Consider the following 24,015-nt stretch of genomic DNA (forward strand, 5'->3'; position numbering starts at 1 on the left):
AAGGAAATGTCCCCACTGGCCCTCATATTCCTCCCAGTGTCCCAGTGCCCCCCACCAACCCCCCCACTGCAGTGGGTGCTGGGCTGTGGGTGGGCTTTCAGACGTGGAGGGAAGGAAAGCTCTGCTCCATTTCACACCAAAATGGGTCCCCCCACCCATACCAGAGAATCAAACCCATGAAACAGGAGGGGTTTTGGCCTGAAATAAAATGTTTCATCTTGTTTGTTTGCTTTTTTTCCTTGAGCAAAGTCGAGTTTAGGCTGACTTCCTTTTCTTTCAGGTTCATTTTTAAATAACAAGCTGAAAAGCAGCGAGGCTGCGTTTTGAACCTGCCAAGGAACGGCCAGCTTCTGAGCATTCCCAGAAAGAAACAGAAATATTGGGAAAGCTTGATATTAACTAATTGTTTCCAACAGAAAAAAAAAAATCCCTGTATTTTCCTCTGTTGGGGAGTTTAGCCAGGAAGCACAAATACTGCTGGGTCCACAGATCCCTTGTTCAGTGTGCCTGTATTTGCATTCTGTCAGGGAAGAAGGGGGGTTCAGAGCTGGCCGCCTCTGCCACCTCGCCAGGATCACCCGGGAATGCCTCTCCCCGGACTTTGCTGTCGCAGAGGCAGTCGGAGCACAGCGAGGACGGAAGGTCACCAGCCCCAAGGACGCGGCGCCGGGGCTGGGAGCAGCGGACAGGTGAGTCCAGGAGAGGCTGCTCATGCAAAGCAGCTGCTGAGAGTGGGAGAGAGCTGTGTCCGAGGTGGTCACGCCGGGGCTGAGCCAAGCGCTGACACCGTGCCCTGACGCTGTGCCCACGGGCATCCCCCTCGCCAGCCCTTGTTTACTGCAGAGCCAGGGCGAAGGTGGTGCCTTGGCGTTCGTGCTTCCCTTCGGGAGCCGGCAGTCTGCCGGAGCGCCGGGCTGTTTATAGCATAACTCTGGGTAACTCATTGACCTCCGCGCCGGCAGCTCTGCTGGGAAGCGGAGGTTCCCAAGATGATAAGCCGCTCTTGGAAGAAATTCCTTTCCTCGTGTGAGGGAGTGGCGGTGCAGGGCACGCTCGCCCGCCTCGCAAACACGTACACAGCCCTGTGCACTCGCACGGGTGCGCGCTGCGTCCCGGCACCGGCAGCATTCCCCTGGGGAAACCGGCTTGGAGAGGCTGGAGTTTCGTGGCCAAGAGTTCTCCATGAGGGAAGCGGTGCTGGGAAGCAGAGCAAGGGGCGTGTGTGCAGGAGCAGGTCAGTACAGCCGCCGTGCCGGGTCTCTCGCTGGGTGCTGGTCGCCTGCCCGGGCCCTTCGTCCCCAGCTGAGCAAACACAGCCGGGACGCGGAGGTTGCAGATGTCCGGAGAGATCCAGTGCAGGGACACGGCTGCGGAAATCCAGGTTGGGGCAGAGAGTTTGTGTTTTTGTCCCGGCTGAATTTGAGGCTTGGGTGCAACGGTGATGAGCACACTGGGGAAGGACAGGTTTGGTTTGGGTCCCTTGTACCCAGGAACTGACAGGAGAAATCAGAGCAGACATGCTGGATTTAGGAACGTGGATTTGGTCCCAGGGATGGGTGGTGCTGTGTGACAGGCCTGGAGACCTGCTGTGTCTGTGGCAGCTCTGTCCCCCAGCCAAAGGGTGCCCGAACAGTCACACTCCTCCTGTTTCATGCCATGGGTAGGGAAGTGTGGCCGGCTGGCACTCTGCCTGCAGAGCCTGCCCAGGTTTACAAAGGGAGCAGAGACCCTGGAGAGCTGGCACAGGCAGAGACCCACAGCTGGAACAGGCTGAGACCCCAGCAAACTGCTTCCATACTTATCAGGAAGTATTTCCAGGGAGGCCAGGCTGACAGTTTTCAGCAGCAGCAGTGGGGGCTCTCCAGAGTAGATCCAGGATTGCTGTGGTGAGAGGTAGGAAGCAGAACAGGAGGTTTTCAGGTTACTGGCCAAAAGGCAAATTCCAGTTCAAGTCAAACAGGAGGTGATACCTTTGCTTGTATAAGGATGGGTTTGGTTGCTAGGTTATTAAGGTAAACTTTAAAGCAAAAAGAAATTTCAAAACCACAAAGGAAGACATTTTTGTTTAGAAAATGAAAACAAAAATTCTGGTTATGTAAAATAATATTTTCTCCTGTGTAGGAGAATTTGCTGCTAATTGGTGAGTAGGTATTGCTAAACACAAGAGCCTTCTGAAGGAAGCAAAAAGCTTTGTTTGAAAGCACGCTGCCCTGCTCAGGCACTGACCACTTTGACAACCTGGGCCCAGAACCGCAACATCTTTTGTGTAAAGATGTGACTGACTCCGTCACAAAACTCCAACTGTGTGCTCTGAGCACAAGCAGGCTGACACCTGCATCTGTATCTGAATTCCCCCTCCAGTTCTGCACCTTCAGAGCATGCCTAGGTCAGCTGGGGGAGTTTTCTAAATGTGGAGCTTTCCAGGGCCAGTGAGCAATGGGAACAGACAGTGTCTTTGCCACAGGGAGAGCAGAGCTGGCCCGTCCCAGCACTCACCTTCGTGCAGGTCCCGGCAGCTGCACAGCTTTGCAGTTGAGCCAGAAGAGCACTGCAGCTCCCTGACACCCTGGGCTCAGGAGGAGGGTCAAGAGGATGGTCCCTTCTCCAGGCAACCCCAATATTTTGACATCTAGTTTCTCCTGTTAAGGACTAGGAATCCCCACTCTTTCAGTCTTCTCCTGGGCAGGCATATGGTGGCCAGGGCTGCACAGGAGCATCACTCAGTGCAACCTTCCCTGCAGAGCCTTTTGGTTTGACTTCACTTCTGTTTGAAATTTCCCAGCCAGCTCCATGAAGATGGACTCCATCCTGCCACAGCTGTCCCACAGCTGGGTACTCCTCATGCTTTGCACACCCTAAAGGGATATCACAGTGGTGCCAGGGAGCCCCTGTCACAGCACGGAAATGTGGTGAGAAATACCCTCTCTGGATTATAGAATCACAGAATGGTTTAGGGGATGGGACGTTAAATCTCATCTCGTTCCACCCCTCTGCCACGGGCAGGGACACCTTCCACTAGACCAGGTTGCTCAGAGATGCATCCAATCTGGCTAAATTACTCACTGGAGTAATTACTCACTACTCTGGATAAACTCAAGGCATTGTCATGCATTGGGATGAAGCCTGGCGATCTGGAAAGCCATCAATGCTCCTGGAGAAGGATGGGAAACAAATCACTGCTGTGGTGGCACTGGCTGGTTGCTGACGTATAAGTCCATCAGTAAAAGACCTCCCCACCTGCAACTTCTCTCCCTAGACCTTTTGGGTTTTATTTTGCAGGAGCTGTGTTGCTCTTCCCCAGAGATGCTCTGCAGACATCTGCCACCCACAGCACAGTGAGACAGCACAGCCAGCACTGAGTCCTGGTCCTGAAAAGGGGGAAGGTCAAAGCATGTGAGCGAGAAGGGAATGAGACTCATCCTGTGTAGCCCAGGGGATCCTGCACAGCAGCCAAACCAGTCCCTCCTGGTGTTTGGATCCAGGGTTCAGACAGCCCTGATCTTGGAGGTGAGGTGAGCCCTGCCAGCCCCATCGGAGCTCACAGCGTCTGGGCTTGCAGACAACCCACCTGTGGCTTGCCTGGATGTAGCTCTGCTCTGCTGAGGTTGGTGAGGAGTGGGCAGTGCTGCCAGCTGCCCCCACAGTGAAACAGGGAAAGCATCGGGCAGGAAGGTGGCCCAGGAACACAGCCAGCTCTGGATGGAGGATGCTGGATGGGCCTCAGTGGGGCATCCATGCAGGTGAGGCAGATGCTTGCAGTGGTGTGAGTAATAAGATTTCCTTTGGAAGCTGGCACCAGCTGGAAGCTCGATCAGGCTTGGCAGACTGAGGGGCTCTCAATGCTGCAGCTTGTGGGAGGAATGAGAGGAATGTGCCATGTGGGCTGGGCAATGGGATCCCAAAGCCAAGGGCCAGAGTGGAGCCCAGGGTAACTGGGGGCCAGGACAGGGCAGCAGTGCCAGTGGATGGGGTAAGAGCCCCCCAGAGTGCTGCATCCAGCTCTGTGGCCCCCAGCACAAGAAAGACATGTACCTGTCAGAGGGGATCCAGACCAGAGCCATGAAAATGACTGGAGGGCTGGAACCTCTCTCCTAGGAAGAAAGGCTAATAAGGCTCTGGGGAGACCTTATTGCAGCCTTTTAATAGCTAAAGGGGGCTAATAAGAAGGATGAAGCAGTGTGCCCAGGTGGGCAAGAAGATTAATGCCATCCTGGCTTGTAGCAGCAGTATTCTGACCAGGGCAGTGATTGTCCCTCTGTATTGGGCACTGGTGAAGCACCTCAAGTGCTGTGTCCAGTTCTGGGCCCCTCATAGCAAGAAAGACATTGAGAGGATGGAGTGTGTCCAGAGATGGGAACAGAGCTGGGGAAGGGTCTGGAGAGTCAGTCCTATAAGGAGAGCTGAGAGAGCTGGGGGGGGTCTCAGCCTAGAGAAAAGGAGGCTCAAGGGGGGATCTTTTCGCTCTCTGCAACTCCCTGACAGGAGAAGGGAGGCTGATGGGGGTCAGGCTCTGCTCCCAGGGAACAAGAGAACGAGAGGAAATGGCCTCAAGTTGTACCAGGGGAGGTTTAGATTGGATACTAAAAAAAATTTCTTCATGGAAAGGGTTGTCAAGCATTAAAACAGGATGCCCAGGGGAGTGGTGGAGTCACCATCACTGAAAGGATTTAGAAGACACGTACATGTGGCACGTAGGGACATGATTTGGTGGTGAACTTGGCACTGTTAGGCTTAGGGTCAGACTGGATGATTTTAAAGGCCTTTTCTACCCTAAATGATGCTCTGACTCTATGACTCCAACCCAAACCATTCCCTGACTCCGTGCCCGTCGCCCCCGCTGTGCTGGCAGCCAGTGCCCGGTCAAAAGGCGCATTGTGCATTGTGGCCGGGCCGCGGTGCTGGCCAGGCAGGAGCAGCAGCAGCAGCAGCAGCCCACTGCCCCGGGGCTGGCAGTGCCACTGGACACATGGGCTGCTGCCTGGGGACCCCCTGGCATCAGGATCTGTCCCTGGGATGCACAGGTAAGCTGTCCATGGGGATGCCACAGCCCTGCTCTGTCCGAGCTGGGCTGCGAGACCTGTGGCTGCGGAGCTTGTCCTGCTGGACGGGGCCTCTGGGGAGACACCAGTGCTGAGCACGGGCCCCTTTGGCTACTTGTCTGCCTTTCCTGAGGCGGCTTCTGGTGCCACCTCCTCTTGCCCACTGGATTAGGGTGTGGGGGGAATGAGGCAGGACATTTTGGCCGGGGAGGGGAGAGAACAACTGAGGAGGTTCCCACGCTGTTGGCTTTTCAGGAGCCCCTTGCTACCCCTGTCTGGCTGCCACTGCTGCCCAGGAGTCCCCCAAGCACTGCAAGGTTTGCAGAGCCCAAGGGGTGCTGCCAGCCTCCAAGACATGATTCCTGTACCAGTGTGTCCAAATGAGGTCATGGGGCTGTGCTAAAGGGCTGGAGGAGGGAGGTGGCTCAGGGCCAGCTTCTGTGGCCACGTGTCCCCCAGGAGAGCCAGTGCCAGAGGGTGCCATGAGCACTCAGCCGTGGCTGCCAGGAGTGCAGCCCCAAGTACTGGGACCTGCACTCAGCTCTGGGCTGGGGCTGTTTCCTGCCCACTGTTACAAAATATTTCAGCACCAGGGAGGTAAATGACTCATTGGCACGACTGGGAAGGACTCCTCACCAGCAGTTTCAATTGGTCTCTTGAAAACAGTTCCCAGTTCCTTTTCTGAGCCTGGCCCAAACAAAAATAAACACTGAATCCGTGAGAGCAAACCCATTTCTCTGCTCACCCGAGTAAGTCCTCATCCCTGCTCGGCTCTGGAGACCCACAGTCATGTTCTGTCCTGCCACTGATGGAGGTGGCAAGAGCAATGTCCAATCTGCCACATCCACTGGCACATCCTACAGAGACCTCTCAGGCAGGGAGCATCTTGCTGGGGATCCGAATGCCTCTGCCCACCCTCCGTCTTCCCCAGGTGAAGAGTGTGACTCCTGCTGTCCCCACTCGCCTGTGCTCCTGCCCTGCTGGGACCATCTGCACCAAACAGCAGCTGAACACCAGGGAAAATGGTGTCAGGAGAGGACCATGGCATCAGGTACCCATGCCCAGGGAACTGGGACCCAGCCCTGCCCAGTGGAGCCTGGCAGGGTCTGCTGGGACACAGGGAGGGGAGGAGGAGAGGGAGGAGTGGCAACGGGTAGGCGAGCCCAGCCTGGCAGGAGCCAGTTTGGATTTAGTTCTGCCTGTGTCTCCTTTCACTTCCCCTTCTCTGTTTCCCCCACATGTGGAAGAGGATGGAGCTGCTAGATGAGGTCCTTTGTTAAGAGTGTTCAAATCAACTGCTGAGAAATGTAGAGCCTTTTCTTTCAAAGAAAAGCTCATTCATGACATGTGCAGCCTTGGGCCATTCTTTTTTACTTGCTAACTATAAATAAGGATTATAATTCTGCATGCAAATAACAGTTTATTTGACTAGCTTGCAAAGCTGGCTGAATTAAAAGAACTGTGGAGTATAGTTATGGTCACAGAAGTGATTTAGAGAAATTGCTGCGTGTTCCAACTCCAGATCTCTGGGTCCTTGTTTGTCTTACAAGTCCAATCTGATTACTGACAAAAATTGGGTTTTAATCTTGTTATCCCTCCACAGCCAATACAGCTGTGGAAGAGCAAGCTGGATTTTTGTGTGCCTCAGCTTTCATTAACATAATTAACAGCTAAAGTTTCAGTTCCTGAATCCTTTATGGCAATAGTTGACAATGTGTGAAGCAGAGAGAATGCATCTTGGATATCAGTTACCAACCAGGCAGGGGAGAAAATCTCATTTTGACTGTCAAAGTTGATGAGTAAAGAATTTTGCAAGGCCTTGACTCTCCTCTGCTGGGGAATTGCTCTTGCTCTGAGGTCTCCTCTAAAACATCCTTCTAACAGATCTGCTCAGTGAGGGTCTGTCCAAGAGCAAGGAGGGAAAGCTCTTGGACATTCCAAAGCCCCTCCAGCGCTGGAAAGAAGCCCATCATCAAGGATATCATGTAGTTAAGACACATCAATCCCATGGATCTTGCCTCCAACCTTGAGCATGATTGTAGAGTGGTACCAGATTCACCTAATCCCAGCCAGATCTGCAGTGCAACCCCTGGGCTGAGCCCTCAGGTGCTCTCAGGTTAGGCAGGTTATCCTAAACCTCTGCCACAACATTTGTCAGCAGCTCTTCTGTGTGTTCCCTCCTCGCCAGGTAAGGCTGGGGCATCAGAGCCAAGCAACCCCACTGCTGAGGCAGGAGATGGCTCCCCGGACACCTCCTTGGTGCTGCTGGCTGTCAGAGAGGGCTTTCCACCAGGTAAGATGCCTGTGGAATCTCCCAGACGTAGCAGAGCCCCTGCCATCCCTCGAGTCTCTTATCTGGGTGGCTGAAGGGGGAGGACGAGCTGGGTTTGTGTTCTTTGAGCATCACAGCCAGGCTGGAGGCACTGCTGGATCTGGCACAGGCAGCTCTGGGTGCCACAGAGCTCCTTCTACCCCTTAACCCCCTTAACTTTTTTGTTTCAAGAGATATCACTCTTCTTCTCCGTTGAGAGTCGCTCCTCCGGCTGCCTCAATTCCCAGCTCCAGGAAGCAGCCAGAAAGAAGCTGTGGGCCCTGGAGAGTGACGACAGAGGTGTCTGTGCCCTGTTCAAGGTAGAAACCCCAGCCTGGCAGAGCAGAGCATGTCCTGGGATGCTCCTGGCAGGATGGGATGTGTGATGGGATACCAAACCTAGCTGAGAAAGAGAAGTTTCTCCAAAGCCACTGCAGGGTGTGTGCCTGCACACGGGGACTCTGGAGGGGATTGGAAGGATGGGGGGAATGAGCTGGTAACAGGTGAGAGGCAGATCTGATCCTCATGGTAGGAGCCTTGTATTGGGGGCTCTGAGCTGCCTGAGGGATCATGCAGATTGCCCTGGAGTGAACTAGGAAGGACTCAGTGCCTGGAACAACCTTAGCCCCTGGCAAACAGCTCACACAGCTTCAGTCTCAACTATGCTGATACATGAGTGCTAGTCTCATTCCAGGGTCTAATATCATTAGACCCCCTGTCAGAGTCCCAGACTGTCCCTGAATCCTGCTTTGTCTCCCCTGTGTAGGAGCTGTCAGCCAGGCTGGTCTGTATGCAAGCACAGGAGGATCGGTTCCTCCTCACCTTCAAAACCTTGGAAGAAGTCTGGAAGTTTTCCACGTATCTGACTTTAGGTAATGTTTTCAAGGTGTTGGGAGGTCTAAACAGACAGTGTGAGAAGCATTTTTGAAGAAGGTACTGTAATGTAACAGGGTGGACAGGTGAAGAATATGAATTAGAAAACCTTGCAGTCTTTTGACTGTTTATGAAACTACTGTCTGGATCAGTGAAGGAGACCCAGGAGGATGCCTTCTGGATAATCCTTCTATTGCATTTTGGGTATGGAGACAAAATTAAAGGCTTTTGCCTCACAGCATGGTTGCAGATGGCAGACTAGGAAATATCCAAAGAGCCCTTCATGCTGCCCAATGAAGGACGATGGTAACACTGATTTCCCTCTTGATTCCTTAGGATACGTGGGCAGCTGCCTGGAGCAGCTTCTGTTTGACCAGGAGTACTGGCTAAACTGTGCCCTGATGGAGGACACAGAGATCAAAGTCACTGTGGATGAGGATCATTTGTCCACCATATATATGGATCTACTCCTCCAGGAAGGTGTGAGGGGACTTCACATGTGGGGAGTTCCTCAAAATTGTCCCAGCAGGGCTGAGTTGCAGCTCTGTGCTGGGCCATGCTTGGTGCCATTGACCCTGACATGACTCTTTCTATCTGCAGGTAACTTTTTTTCCAGAGCAATGCCAGGTGCCTGGAAGGCAGAGCAGGAGGGAGAGGAAGGCCTGCAGCTCTGCAAGAATGAGCTGATCCATGTGAAGAATGTTGGAGAGGACTCAAAATGGGAAGGGATGTCCTTACTGACGGGTCAGCGAGGCGTGGTGCCCATGACAGCTCTAGAGCCAATACCTCACCCTTTTTACCAGTAAGTAAACTGGTGAATTAATAGGGCTCAAGCCAAGATGCTTTCCTGATCCTGATGCATGAGCTGGCACCAAAGCCTGGTATGGGAAACTGCTCTTGCCTCTGGCAATGGGAAAGAGCCTCACAATTCCATGAGGATGTAGATTATGCATAAAGACAACTACTGGAACCAATTCAGGTTCTGTTAATGAGGCAGAGCAAGGACATACTTGTACTTCAGATATCATTCCTGTTTGATACTCATTTAGGTCATACATGAGATTATCTGTCATTTACAGATGAATAAGTGGAGAAAAAATTTAGGCAATGCCAGCCAAAGTGGGGCTTCACGTTGTCACCTGGCTGAACCTCAAAGACACCTGCAGCTCCTCTTACGTGGTGAAATCCAACTTACAGCCTAGCAAATTTATCCTGCTCTTACCATGGTGTGGTGCAAACTGCCCTCTGTGCCCAGTAAAACCATTACAAGGATTACTGGGCTGGCTGTGCTGGCCATGCTGGCACTCCCAGGGAACAGAACATCTGTCCTGCTTGTGTGACACCATCCCTGGTGCTGGCCTGAGGACAGGACTGCTCAGACAGGACCAGTGTGATTTCCTTTTGCCTTGCAGGTGGTTCCTGAAGAATTATGCTGTGAGTTTTGGCATCTCCCAGGAGATCAGTGGGACAACCTCTCAGCCAATTGGTGAGTGATACCTGTGTAAGGCAGCATCCCAGGGAAGGGCACGGCTCTCCCAAGCCTGGTTTTGGCCACAAATGCAAAGAGTTCATCTCTTGTTCTGGCAATTGCACACCATTTCTGGGTGCTCTAAGGGAATATGGCATCTCTGGACCCTCTGGAATGGAGAACAGAGCTTGCAAACTGTGTGTACTTCAAAGGATGATACAAAGAACGTAGGGTACAGTGGGCTGCTGGTGGCATCCTTCTGCCACTGGGTTTTCCTATTCCACTGCAATTTTACATCTCCTTTCATTCTTTCAGGATTGAAGTTTTAAATAATGAGAGTCCCACAAGTGAGCACATGAAACCTGTGCCCACCATTCACCAGTTAGCCCCAGGCCAGTCCTGTTCAGAGTATACTGGACATGGGAGATCCCTGCAGGTGTGAATTTGGCATGTAGTGTGATGGACATTTGTGCTGTTCAAGATTTCACTCCTGGCAGAGAGCTGAGACAGTGCAGCTTCTGTGAAGCTCCATGTTTCCAGTCACCTTCCAGACTGCAGCTCTCAGAGGCTTCAGCCTTCAGCTGTGTGGAGTTTATCCCTCCCTCCCATATATTTTATTATAATCCATTTCTCAAGAAGAAATGGCAGAAGTCTGAATCAAAGAGCACAATAAATCTTAGGGGAGAGAGAGGCAGACTTCTCAAACTGAAATTGTGGTCTCTCCTTGCCCAAGTCTTTTCCAGCATGAAAGTTTTAGCAGTGGCCTCACACTAAAATGCCCTTATTTGCTTTGGTTTCCCAGTCAAAGGCAGGTGCACCGCCACCGAGGACCACAGAGGAGCAGCATGGGATGAACTGAGTTTCTCCAAAGGAGACAGCATAGAAGTCATAGGCTTCTTCATTCCAGGACTCCCGTGGTTTGTGGGCAAATCCCTCAGCAGTGGGAGCACTGGCTTTGTTCCAACCCGCTACATAAGTCCCGAGGCTTGTGAACCTCTGTAAGTTTACTTATCACATTAAATTCAGGAGAAAATGGAGGGAAGATTCCAAGTCCCAACTCAAGGCTGTATGAGAGTCTAGGGCAGGTAATTTGCTTTGCAAGACCACAGAGAATCCATTTGAGGTCTGACCAGAAGCCTTGGCCAGGCTCTGCTGCCAACAGGCTGCAGCAGTCTCTGCCCAGACAAAGCAATCGTATTTCACTTGCCTCAGGTGATTCTTGGAGAGGAACAGATCTGGCCCCAGGCTAACCTGGCTCCATGCTAAGGCAGCCCAGGACATCTGTGTACCAGACAAACTGGCTTCACTCCACCTAGAAATGTCTTCAGTTTGTAGCTTTGTCTGAGGTGCTGTGAGTCTGGCAAGGGTGGGATGAGCAATCCCTGACGAGAAAACCAAGTCATGCTTGGCTTCCTTCTGCCTCTTTACTTTCTGTAGGATTGCTGTCAAGGCAGAAGGACCACTGGCACAGTTTCTCCCTGAGCAGAATTCAATACTCTCTCAAGGACAAAGCAAGAGTTATCCAGGGAAGAAGGGTGACACAACCCCATTCTGACAACTCAGGCAGTTGTCTCTATGGGTGGCTTAAAAATATAGCTCCAGTTCAGTGCCCATCCAAAAAGGGTTCTCCTCCAAGAGTGTGTGTGGGAGGACAAGGTCTTAACCTGTTGCTAGGTCTGTTGGGCTTTCCTTACTCACTTATCCAAGGTAAGTTGCAAGCACTTTTCTCTGACACTTCAGAGAACAGAGAGATCAGATGTTGTCCTGGCCTCAGAAAGGGATTCTGGATTAAATAAAAATACCAATAGCTCCTTTCCTCTGGTATCCATTGGTTCCTTCATGGAGAACCTGGATGGGGAAGGTGTCCACAATCCTGTGTTCATCTGCAGCAGAACTTTTATGGTGGGAGGAAGAGGAGGGATGGAAAATCCCATCCTACAGGACAGCTGTAGCACCAGGGAGACACTGACTGTCTTCTCCTGACATCTGCCTCACCCCAGGGGAAAGGGCTTGGTGTTTCTGAGCGAAGAAGAAAAGTCCCCCCTCCTGCATATCCCGTGCAATGGTGACGAGCAGCACTTCAGCACCCTGCTCGGGGACCTGGCACGCACTGACATCACCTCTGTGTACCGCCTGGGTGAGTGTCCCCTCTCCTTACATGCCCAGACCTGTGGATCCCCATGGAGAATGATGCTGGACAGTGCCTAGAGAGCTCCTTGCTTGGGCTTTGCAGTGGAGAGAACTGCTGTGGCAGAGCCAACCTCCAAAGCCTCTGCTCAGCCTAGTCATGGAGGTTGTAGATATCCTCAAGAGGTGACCCCTGCCACACTGCAATTTGTAGGGGTCTTCTCTGCTCCCAGGGCAGCTTTTCAGCTGTGGGGAACCATGGCAGGTTCTGCTCTCTACTGATCCTGGCTTTAAGTCCCTGCCTACATGAGTCAGGGCTCCTGGGTGCTCAGTTTCTCTGTGCTTCCAGTGTGGCTTTTGGACTTCAGCTGGTTTCTGTGTCTCTATTTCTTGCTTTCTCACTACCTGGAAGCACAATGTGGCCATGCAGGGCTGAGCCTGAGTCTCCTGGGATTCAGGGGAACTCTCTCAGAGGAACCAGATGAGGGGCAATGAGCCTGAGGTACAGACACACTCATACCTGGAAACCTCTAAATAGACACCACAAGGCTCTTGAGAGAGCTGATAAAACCTTATCTGTGAAAAGTAAGACCTGCTTGTTCCCAGATAACTATCACATTACCTCACCTCACCACCAGCTAAAAGCTGTTCTCCGTGGTCTTACACAGCACCAACCCCCAGCAGATCCCAGGGATTTGAACTGCAGCTGCCTGTGGTGTCTGCAGCTAGAAGCCACACAAGGGTCTGGAGTTTAGCAGAGCAGCAGGAGATGTCTATAAGGTTTGGGGGACTGTGTCTGCACATTAACACTGACCAAGGCTTTGGACTTTTTGTTTTCTGTTTGTCTTTCTGTATAGATGGTTTTGAACCTGCAGCCATGTTCCCAAAAGTGCCATCAGGTGAGTATGAGGAGGGGACAGAATGGGATGCTTTTGTGTTGAGTTCTGAGGGTGAATTTTGACATGAGGAATGGCTTGGGTTGGAAGGGACCTTAAAGATCATCTCGCTCCGCCCTCCCACCATGGGCAGGGACACCTTCCACTAGACCAGGTTGCTCCAAGCCCTGTTCAACCTGGCCTTGAACACTTCCAGGGATGGGGCAGCCACAGCCTCCCTGAGCAACCTGTGCCAGGGCCTCACCACCCTCACAGTAAGGAATTTCTTCCTAACCTTGCTGTGGTTTTCCTGTCCCTTCCAGAGGCTGTTCCCCATGCCAGTAAAGATATCCAACTGCTCCAGTCTTGGGAGGAAATAAATGAGTTGGCTACAACTAGCACCTCCGAGCTGTCCAGCCCAGGGAGTGAATCAGCCCCTTCTATGTTAGAAGATGTTCTCCTGGAGAAGATGGACGATTTTGATTATCCCAAGTTCTTTATTGACCTGAATGCTGGACACATGGATGATGCTGATGTCTTTGACCCCATATTGACCTTCCTTAACCAAGATAGTTATGTATCCAGTTTTCAAAGCCTCTATGATCTCAGCTTTTCCTTTCTCCACTCCACTTTTTATGGTTTCTCCGATGAGGATGAACTGGTCCTGTACCTTGAGACGTCCAGGAATTGGGCCAAGAGGACTCGTTCAGTTTGGGCTCATGTCAGGCTCTGTTTCCTCTTGGGTAAGCTCTGCATCAAAAAGGTCAAATTCTCCCAGGCTCGAGTCTACTTTGAAGAAGCCATGAGTGTCCTGGACAGGGGATTTCAGGACCTGCCTCTGTTGGCAGCATTGCATGTGACCCTTGCCTCCATCTACTTGAAGCAGAACATGAAGCACAAGTTCTCCTCCCTGCTGGGGAAAATGGTGACCTTGCTTGTCTGCTTGCCTGGTCGCTCTTTCAGCTCTGAAAATGAGCTGGAAGTCATGATGTACATCTTGAGGGAAGCTATTGCTGTGGGCAATGCTCCCTTGGAGGCACGGGTCTGCTTCCTCATTGTCAAGCTCTTCCTACAACTGGGCAAAACTGATGAAGTGCTGCCCTTTATGGAGCATCTTCAGTGTCTCACCACCACTTTGCTCGGCCCAGACACTAGTTCTGGGCCACTGGATGCCCCTGCCATCTTGAGCTACCTGTATGACAAGAAGTACTTGCCAAATATTGCACTGGCCTCCGCCAGGTTGTTTGTTCCCAGTGGCACCAAGGGAGCACCGACACCCATTTGGAGAGCTGGCTTCATCCTCCAAAATACTTCCAAACTACTGGGAAGCCAACTGGAGAGAAGCAGCATCCCAGCACTGGCTTGTTTCTACCTCAAGCAAGCACTGCAGTTCTGCTGTGAGAGCAGAGCTGTGCTCACCCAGAGGACGCTGTGTGCCATCTTGTCCAGGATGTACCTCCAGCACGGGGTGTTGGACGGGGCAGTTTGTTATGCAGCCAGGGCTGTAGCCCTCAGCAGACTGATGGGCGAGGAGGAGGCTTTTGAGTCTTCCCTCTCTTTGGGGTGGATGTACCTCCTGCAGGGCCAGCCAAGTCCAGCTGCAGACATCCTGTGGCAGCTCCTGCGGTCCCTGAGTGGGACGGACAGTGTGACTCAGGGCGGAGCCGTGCACAACCTCCTGGCCATTGCCCTCAAGGGAGAAGGGCGGGTGCAGGCGGCTGCAGAGAACTTCCTCTGGGCCCTGCACAAGGCCAAGGAGACCGGGAACAAGAGGAATCAGGCCATTGCCCTGGCTAACCTGGGGCAGCTGAGCTTGGGGTGTGGGGCCAGCCAGCTGGCTGAGCTCTACCTGCTCCAGTCAGTCCAGCTCTACGCTGAGCTCCAGGGCAGCCAAGACCTGGAGATGGAGCTGGTGCAGGTGCTGCTGGGGCTGGCGCAGGCCATGGTGGACAGGCAGAGGATGGAAGATGGCAAACTCTGTTATGAACTGGCATTGGTTTTTGCCCTGAAGTGGCATAACGTGAGGAGTGAGTACAGTGGGGACCAGGGTAGCATTCACCTCTGAGCAGCACCCTGCCAGCTCCCTAAAACAACCCCTTGACCTGTCCTTTTCCCTTTCCCTGTACCACGCAGGTCAGCTTCACATCACTGAGTCTCTCTGCCATTTCTACAGCAAAGTGTCCCCTGATCTCCAGGCCTGCATCACCTACCACGAGCACTGGGTGTCCTTGGCACAACAGCTGCAGGACAGAGAGCTGGAAGGCAATGCCCGACAGGCTCTCAGTCAGCTCTACCAGGCTTTGGGCACACCTGAGTAAGTCCTGTCTGTGCCTGTTGGAGGCTGTTAGAGTGGGGTCCCTGCTCACCCAGAGCAAGAACAGTGGCTTTCTTGGGGCATCCCTTGAGTGAGGTGGGAAGGTGTGTGGTGGCTCCAGCTGCCCTGCAGACTCTGGTTCTGAGATTTATGAGCTGTCACTGTGCCGTGAAGAGGGAACAGTTCAATGTCAACCAGAGTGTCACGACGGCCAGGCAAAAGTTGTCCCAGACAGAACTGGGGGTCTGGCCAAACACAGTTTTCCAGAGCAATATCCAGCCTTCATCAGAGAGGACCCAGTGACAGGGAATTCATTACTTCCTTTGGAGGCTTATTCCAGTGATTAATCACCATTCACCAGTAAAAATAGGCTCCTTATCTGTTATTTGAATGTCTGGTTTCAGCCTCCAGCTGCTGAGTCTGCCCTTCCTGTATCTGCTGGAATATTTTCCCCAGGGAGGTGCTTAAGGTCCCGTAGGAGGTACTTAAGACTCCCTATCAGCTCACCTTTCAATCTCCTGCTTGACACTTGCAGGTGACTGATTAGATTAGGCAGAAGAGAAGAGAAAGAGACTTGGACAGACCACAGACTTCAGTCCTTGAAGACAAATGTGTCAAACAGCGGAGAGCTGGTTGCCATGTCCCAGAAGGACAAATGGGCAAGGGCTATCCCTAACTGGGATGTTCATGTCCCCTATCAGGTCACAGTGAGTTCAGAGGGAAGGTATTTAGGAAGCAGATGCCTGTCATGTGGATGGTGCTATTTAAGATCACAAAGCACCCCTTTCCCTGGACTCAAAGGACAGCTGGAGCCTGGTTGCCAGCAGGAGAGACACCAAGCAAACAAAATGCCCTGGGCACTGCCTGGCTCTCCCTTCCCCACAGCTGACTTCATGTCCAACCCTCTGGCTCATCCTGCTTATCCCTATGTCCTCCAGTGACCACGGGCTTGAAAAGGAGCTGTAAGGTCTTGCATAGGTACATACAGATCTGTCTCTTTGACTATGCAAGGGACAAACAAACATTGTGGGTTTGGGTGCCAGGTTCTGTCTGGGAGATGAAGGTGACTTTGGGGATTAGTGTAAGGGGGCAAATAGTGTTTGCAGGTGACCTGGACTAACCCCTATTTATCAGGGGAACCATGCAGGGGTTCCCCTGTGGGAACACTGGGGTCCTGGACTGCTCTAAGGTTGCCAGATGATACACACACACATGCATTAAAGCACAGAGACCTCCATGACCTTACCAGGACACATTGCTCAGAGCTGTGGCTCCCCATTTGTCTCTAAACTTTGACAACTATAGGAGGAGAGGACAGGTTTGCCATGAGGAGGTGGTGGGAGCTTTGCAGCCAATGGCTGGAAATGTTCTGTGATTCCTCTGTAATGGCTTTTTGCTTGTTACCATCACAGGGCTTTGAGACAGTCCCTGGATTGCACCAAACAAAGTCTAAGGATCTTCATTGACCTTGAGGAGACTGTGAAAGCAGCAGAGGCCTGGCTGCAGGCAGGAAGGCTCTACTATCTTATGCAGGAGGATGAGCTGGTGGAAATGTACTTTCAGGTATGGATGGGGTGGCTGGAGCAGTCCCATTCCCATCACTTCTTCTGGGTCAGAGACTTTTGAGGCTGGAAAGTAAGTGAATTCATTGAGTAAGAAAGCAATGTAGGAGTGCCAAAGGAAGCTGGAGGTGCCAAGTGACCAGTTCCCATTGAAATATACATAGATAAGGGGTAAGTGCCAGGGAAGTCATTGGAGACTTCTTGAAGTAGAAGACTACTGGCTTCTCTCCATCTCTAGCATTATTTTATCAGCTGAGCTGCAAAGTGGAAGAGCAGCTCATAAAATATTGCTTTTATTTAATCATATTGATGTCTATGTGCAAATGTCTCTTTCCAACTCTCACTCCAGTTCCTTTTCCTTCTAGGCAGCCATTCAGACTGCTCTGAAGCAGGAGAACTTCTCCTTGGCCATGGATCTTTATGAGAAAGCAGGTGATACCTTTTTTAATGGCAACCGGAACAGAGATCGAGCAGTGGAGTTTTACAGGGTACTGATCCCCCAGAGCATTTCTGTGCTTGTGTCCCCACAAGGTGATGGCTGTGGGGGGCTTTGCCCCGAGGCTGACTGAAGCACTGTGTGGCCAGGCAGGAGGGATGGAGGGTGGAGGGGGATGGCGTGGTCCTGAGTGTGCCATAGTGGGAAGCCTGGAGCACAGACAGGTTTTGCAACGGCTGCAGCTCTCCCCAGAGATTGTCTGGGGGGGTGGGAACAGGGTCCTTACATTACAAATCCTGGTGGTGTTAAGTGTGAGCTGGTCACTCCTGTGGACTTTCAAGCACCTAAGGAAGGGCAGAGATGTGAAGCTCAGGTTTTGAGAACCACGCTCTGGGATTTGAATCTCATTTTCAGGGGAAAGAAGGGACTAGAACCTAAACCTGCAGTGCTCAGCTGTCCCATCCTCTTCCTGCCATGCCAAGTACTTGGTCCCTGTCCTGCTGCTCTGTCAGCCCTCTGCAGGCATTGATGATACCTTCAGGAACATCCTGGACTCGCTGTTCTCTCTCCTTAGGGAGGTGCTGTGCCCTTGGCCAGGAAACTAAAGGCCACTAAGACAGAGCTACGGCTGTTCAACAAGCTGGCAGAGCTGCAGATCAGGCTGCAGGGCTACGAGAAGGCACTGGAGTTTGCTACCCTGGCAGCCAGGCTGAGCCTCAGGGTTGGTGAGTGCTGCACATCCACAGGGTACTGTGAGTCACTGGCTCCCTTGGATGAGAACAGTGTGCCTGTAAAAGGGGCATCTCCTTCCATAACACTGCTGGACCCATTCTTACCCTACGTGGTAACATCTTTTTAAGGCCATTTTCCCTCTTAAGCTGTGTGACAACGTAGGGTTGTTGCTACACTGGAGCATGGGAAGTCTGATGAAAGCACAGGACTGAGCAGTTCCTCTCTGCCCTGGCTCTTCTAATAAATTCACCCCTTCCCATTACAGAAATAGTCTGAATGGGCAAAATGCCAGCATGAATGTCTGATATGAAACCACTCTTGTAATAGCCCCATCCAGCACCCAAGAAATCAGTCAGTCCAGCTGTGGTATCAGCAACCCCACCCACAGCTCAGTTTTCTCCACCTCACTGGCTCCTTATAAAGGTATCCATGCCCCCAGACTGTTGAGAAAATGCATCCAAAGTGTCTCAGCAGGCCGGGTGGGAGGGATGGACTGAGAGTGCTGCAGGCTGATTGTATCAGCAACTCTTTTCCAGGAGATCAGTTGCAGGAGCTGGTTGCATTCCACCGCCTGGCTACAGTCTACTATTTTCTGCACATGTATGAGATGGCAGAAGATTGCTACCTGAAGACACTTGCCATGCGTCCCCCCGTGCTGCAGTGCTCAGGAGAGGCCCTGTACTACTGCAAGGTGTATTGCCACCTTGGCAACCTGACCCTGCACAAGCTGAAGGTAAGAAATGATGTTTTCCATGGTGCTGTGTTGAGCACTCTGGCCTTGACGGAGAGCTGAAGGTGAAGTGTCCCATCTCCTGGCAGAGCAGACATGGCTGCAACCTGTGACTCTCCCTCCTATCTGCAAATTTAGAATAAATGCTCCCAGTGCTGGCACAACCAGGTTTTTAAGAGGAAAAGGCAATTTGGAAAGAAGTGCTGGCACTTAGCTGCAATTATACAGAGCCCATTTCAGTGAAATCAGGTGTCACTGGGTTCTGCCTGGAACCACTGGGCTCTGCTCCAGTTCCCTTCAGCCCTGTGACCTTCAATTAAACCACTTCCTAACACCTTCCCCGTCCTTTATGGTTAGGATGAACAGGATGCAGCAGCCTACTTCCTCCTGGCCCTCGCCGCAGCGACCGAGCTGGGAGACCAGGACCTGCAGGCCCTCATCCGTGCCAAGCTGGGAACCATCCCCAGTGCCCCACCGGGGCCTGAGGGCACACCAGGCTGTGCCACGTACCGGCCCAGGTGGCTGAGCGAAGGAGGCCACGTCGTCTGACCCATCTCCCACCCCGGGGACTCCGGTGCAAGCTGTCGAGGAGCATCCTGCACAGGTCCTGTGCTCTCCAGGACCACTGGCCCAGAAGGGGTCCTGCACCACATCCTAAGGAGATGGCAGCATTTGGCCTCCTTGTCCCCAACAGGCACTTGGGAGCAGGGCTGTGCACCATAGTCGAGATGGTACATCAAGGCTGGGCATCTGGGCAGGATGAGGCCCCAGCAGTGGTGCTGGAGCATGTGGTGCAGTGGGACTGAGCTACTGATGGTGTTTCAGAAGTGCCCTGTCAAGGACATGGACAGGAGAGTGCTGCCATGTGCCTGCCTGTGCCCTTAACTGCTCCACACACCTCAGGTCCTGTGGGGCAGCTCAGCTCAACCCAAATGTGTTTTAACTTGAATAGCACCTCCTGTATTTATTCCTGTCTGGTTTCTGTCCTGTGTTCTCCACAGAGGTCTGTGACCCATACCTCTGCCAAACCCCTGTTTTGTAAGAAGCACCACCAAAGCTTTTTGTCAGTGAGAGACAGAATTAGGGAAATGAGGAGCCGGCTGGTCAAACCTTGCATGGGGACCACACCCATATGCAGACAAACAGCTGCTCTGGGGGAGGCAGAGCCCTCCCACGCCCCAGACCTGTCACTGAGCCTCAGCTCTGGCACTGGAGCAGCCAGGTGGCCTCTTCTACCTCACAGCCCATCTGCATTTTCAATCTCTAAAGCAGGAGCACAGGAAAAGAGCACTGGAACAGGCTACCCAGGCAAGTGGTGGAATCACCATCCCTGGAGGTGTTTAAAAGATATGTAGATGTGTCACTTAAGGGACATGGTTTAGTGGTGGCCTTGGGTGGGCTGGGTTAATGGTTGGACTCGATGATCTTAAAGGTCTCTTCCAACCTGAATGACACTGATTCTCAGAGCTGTCAGTCCTGACCTGGCCCAGGCTTTGCAGCCCTGTACCCTCCTCAGTCTCCCTTCTCCTGGCTGCAGAGCTCCTCGGGATGCAGGAGCACCGAGGAGCAGATGGTGAGCCTGGACACACTGGCCTGCACTGTGGCACATCCAGCCCCTGGGCAGGGGTGCTGATGGGGCACGGGGGGGCTTTTGGTGAGGAGAGGCAGCTGCACTGCCCTTGCCTGGGCTGTTGGCAGCCCAAGGAGACCCCACTGCCCAGCAGGCAGCAAGTTGCCTTCAAGTGCCCTGAGCTACGTGGCTGGAAGAGAAGCAAAACTCCGTGGAGTGACCAGAGGCAGTAGAAGGCTCCAAGGAGGCTTCTCTCGGGCACCCCGGCGCAGCACACAGCTCTCCTCCACAGCCCATCTCGCCACCAGAGAGCAATAAATGCCCATTTTTGCAGTGAGAGCTGCTTCCTGGCCAACACTGAGCTCAGCTCTCAGTCTGGGCTGGTGCACAGGGAAGTAGGAGCAGTTTTTCCAAGTGATCTCTTTGCTTTGACAACCAGTGGCCAGACACCCATCTGGGTCTTCGCAGACAGACCCTGTTCCAAGTTCTTCCCCTTCCCTGACCATGCTCCCCTGCACGGGATTGCTAAATGCAGAACATTTATTTCCTCCCTGCTCTTTGCAAATGCTGAGCTCATCTTCCTCTTCTAATCCCTTCGAGGCATCCATCACCGGGGCAATGAATAGTTTACTGCTTGTTTACCGAGCATTCCTGCAGTGCTCCTGGGGAACCTCAGCCCCGAGTTCAGAGGAGGTAAATCTTCATCCTGTTTGAAATACTGCAAACTCCGGGGAGAACCGGTCCCCAAAATCTTTCTGCCCACTCCATGGGGCTGCCTGTTCTCAGTACACATGGCTGGTGCTCACTGTGCCAGGGAAGGATCTTTTCAGCAGTTTTTCAGGTCAATGCCCCCCCCCCTTTTTTTTTTTTTTGATCTAGATGATCTTTAAGGTCCATTCCAACCCCTTAACATTCTATGATTCTATGATTCTTTTCATACATGAGGAAAAGCACAGTCTCACCTCTTTGTACCAGAAGGCAGATTGTCAAGTGGACACCAGGCTATCGAAGGGAGGGAAGCTCTGATGGCTCTGGAAGACCTGAGGGTCTGCCTGGTGCAGAATTGAGCACCAAGATCTCCACCCATTTCTCTGGCCATCCACAGCACCTCACTTAGGGATGCTGTGTGGCCTCATAGAAGCATCCCTGCACTCAGACTGTCTGCACCCCAGCAGATGGGGCCCAAGACATCCCAGAGAGGCTTTTCTAAGCAGTGGTTGCAGCAGCTGGTGCTGTGCCACTGGCCAGGCTCTGCACTTTGGGGCTGGGATCCAGGTGACTGTGCCTCTACCTGTGGCCCACAGACCCACCACAGTGACCAGTGGCTGTTGCAGTTCTTGTCAAAGTTCAGCCTAGTGAAGGATGAATCATGTAGAGAGCATCCCTGCTGAAATATCCTTTCCAGAGCCAAAGCTGAGGCAGTTCTGCCTGGCACTAGTGAGAAAAAATGAGCTTTGTTTAAACATAGAGGGTCAGTGTCTCAGCTGGTCTAAATCAGCAAAGCTCCATGAGTCAAATAGAGATGTTCTGATTTGCAGGGACTGTGGAGCTGGCCCATGGTTTGAAATCAAATGTGTCCTCCTTAAATGGCAGCAAACAAATTTGTGGTGCCTGTGGGACAAAAAAGTCTTGCTCCTTGAGAACATCCCATAAAACATCATTTCCCCTCTCCCTCATCTGCCTGCCTGCTCCCACATGCTGTGACAAAGCTGGGCTGTTTTCCTAGTGGGATGAGAGCTCAGGGTGGCCAGGACTAATTAAACTCCATAATAATACGTTGAAATAAAGTGAATCTTAGCGTGGTTGGTGTTCCTGGGCTCCTGGGCCTGTGTCCAAAGGAGGATGAGGATACCCCATCCCTCCAGACACCAGCAGAGTTTTGTGGGCAGAGAAACTCTGGGGACTTTGTGCCAGAGGAGGTCACCATGTGATGGCTTGGGACCTGGGGCAGCCAGGCTGGGGGCTGTCATCCTCCACCCTGTCCAGAATAGGGGGATCATGTCCATAATTCCTGGGGCATGTCTGGGAGCTGTCGGTATTTTAGACACAGCAGGGAGCATCCATGTGTGTATGGAGGGAGAGAGCACAGGGATGCCCTCAAGGTGCTGTGGGGTGCAGAGCCTGGCCATAGTTGTGATGTTGCTCCAAGAGAAGGTTGGAAAAGAAGGAATGTGGAAGAGCAGGAGTTATCCTGCAGAAGGCATTGAGCACCAGTGTCCAGCCTTCTTTTGCTACAGAGGAGGAGGAAGAAATAGGGGAAAGGGAAAGGATGGATCAAGTCTCCTCTGACACCAGGGGTCATTATCTTGCTGTGGCTTGTGACTTTTTCTGGGCTGCATGTGACTGTCTGTTCCATGCCCAGTACAGGAGTTTTCCTTTCTCCAGTTCTCAGCCAGCAGTGCTGGAAATAGGACTGGTGGGGACCACGTGCAGCAGCACACGCTTTCACACAGCTGCTAAAAGCAGCATCTTCCTTTCTCATACTTCCAGAGGGTGAAGGTGCTCTAGGAACCTCCTGGCTTTGGCTTTGGAGCTTCTGCATCCCGGTGTCTGAGCCGATGCTGACCCATCTTGCTCTAATCTTTCATCAGTGTGGCCATCTGGGCACCAGCTTTCCCAGTCCTGACGTAAACCCACCTAAGAGCCAATACTGCCCCTCTTATGTCGCATTTGTTTAATGCCTCAGGGGGCCATTTAAGGCCTGGAATAAAGAGGGACTAGGTTTCTCTAACATATGGTCATTCTTGGACAGTGGAAATACCATGACAAGAATAATTCTTGGATCCTCTTAGCTCTGGTGTGAGTCTCCCGTGGTGTTAAGAGAAAGGAAGTGCCGATAACTGTAAATACAGATACAGGCAGAAGGGTAGAGATAGCTGGATTTATTTGGGTTTACATGGAAACCATGTAAAACCACTTCCTGCAGAAATACAGCACCCTACAATAATAATTATTATCAGCAGACATTTTTCATCATTCCTTCATGGTACAGTGGTGCAAATGTCCACTGGGCTGAGGTGGATGGAGGCTGAGCTGTATGGAGAGACGTGATGTGGAGGAGCAGAGGGTCTGAGGCACAGGTAAACCTTGAGCTCATCTTATTTCAGAGGTGGTTGCTCCTCTCCGGGCATCATCTTCTTATGTTGCTTGGAACAGTAACGAAGAGTTGGTAAACACCAGCTGTTCTGCTAAGCAGAGGTGGGTGAAGTATGTAAACTGGGTAATTTAGATTAAAAATAATTTATTTTCACAGCAACCTGGGTTGTTGTTCAGTGATAATTGGGATCATAAATATGTATGCCAGGAGGCGTATGGGGGTTGATGCCGGGAGGCTGAGCCAAAGCCAAGAGTCACTAACTGTGACTGCATGTGCTTAAATAAACTTTCCCTGCCCTGCACTGCAGTGAGGCAGGAGCACAGTGTGTGTCTGGCTGTGCTGAGATGGGGATACCTGGAATGGGCCTGGAATGTCTGCACTGCTGGTGTCCCTGCCTTGAGAACCTGCCATGTCCCTGCAGGAGGGGTGAAGAGGAAGGAGAGCGAAGCTGGTAAGGGTCAGTGACTCTGGACAGGGAATAGTGAGGCCAGATGTAAAAATACTTCCCAGTGGGGATTTAATGCTTCTTGTGCTGAGAGGGCATCAGTCCTGGAGCTATCACCTCTGCTGTCACTGCCCACAGGACATGTGAGTGTCCCTGGGACTTCCCAGCACGGAATCCAGAGCCACTTGCTGCTCTCATGGGCACTTATTCAGCAGGACTGGTGGAAGACAGGTCTGTGCTCAGTATTTCCAGGGAAAACATCTCTTTGGGATTGGAGGGGGCAGAGAGGGTGAAATGGTAAACATGGTAGAGAAAATATAATCCCTTCCAAGCATACAGCTGATAGGAACTATGTGTGTCAGTGACAGGGACACCGTGGAAGAGCAACTGGCTCTCCTGGGTACCAGTTGATGGGAGAGGAGCTCCATGTTCCTGT

General features: G+C 52.2%; 1 protein-coding gene across 3 annotated transcripts; it reads left to right on the forward strand.

The window, feature by feature from the left end:
• Nucleotides 1-1,017: 1,017 nt before the first annotated feature.
• SH3TC2 (SH3 domain and tetratricopeptide repeats 2) lies at nucleotides 1,018-20,066 on the forward strand. 3 transcript variants are annotated; one of them, XM_051793548.1, is made up of 19 exons: nucleotides 1,018-1,234; nucleotides 3,280-3,512; nucleotides 5,971-6,090; nucleotides 7,228-7,332; nucleotides 7,543-7,670; nucleotides 8,117-8,222; nucleotides 8,560-8,703; nucleotides 8,824-9,025; nucleotides 9,636-9,709; nucleotides 10,494-10,689; nucleotides 11,692-11,828; nucleotides 12,676-12,717; nucleotides 13,017-14,720; nucleotides 14,827-15,007; nucleotides 16,420-16,570; nucleotides 16,935-17,057; nucleotides 17,580-17,730; nucleotides 18,274-18,470; nucleotides 18,825-20,066. In XM_051793548.1, the coding sequence occupies exons 3-19, from the start codon at nucleotides 6,081-6,083 to the stop codon at nucleotides 19,014-19,016; spliced, it is 3,843 nt and encodes a 1,280-aa protein (XP_051649508.1). In that variant the 5' UTR covers nucleotides 1,018-1,234; nucleotides 3,280-3,512; nucleotides 5,971-6,080; the 3' UTR covers nucleotides 19,017-20,066. The 3 variants fall into 3 exon arrangements, with proteins under 3 accessions (XP_051649508.1, XP_051649507.1, XP_051649506.1); XM_051793547.1 differs by lacking the exon at nucleotides 3,280-3,512; XM_051793546.1 differs by lacking the exons at nucleotides 1,018-1,234; nucleotides 3,280-3,512 and having other exon boundaries at nucleotides 5,056-6,090.
• The last annotated feature ends 3,949 nt before the right edge of the window (nucleotides 20,067-24,015 follow it).

Source organism: Manacus candei, unplaced genomic scaffold, assembly GCF_025592945.1.
Source record: "Manacus candei isolate 608988 ecotype Guabito, Panama unplaced genomic scaffold, ASM2559294v1 h1tg000037l, whole genome shotgun sequence".
In the NCBI taxonomy this organism is placed as follows: Eukaryota; Metazoa; Chordata; class Aves; order Passeriformes; family Pipridae; genus Manacus; species Manacus candei.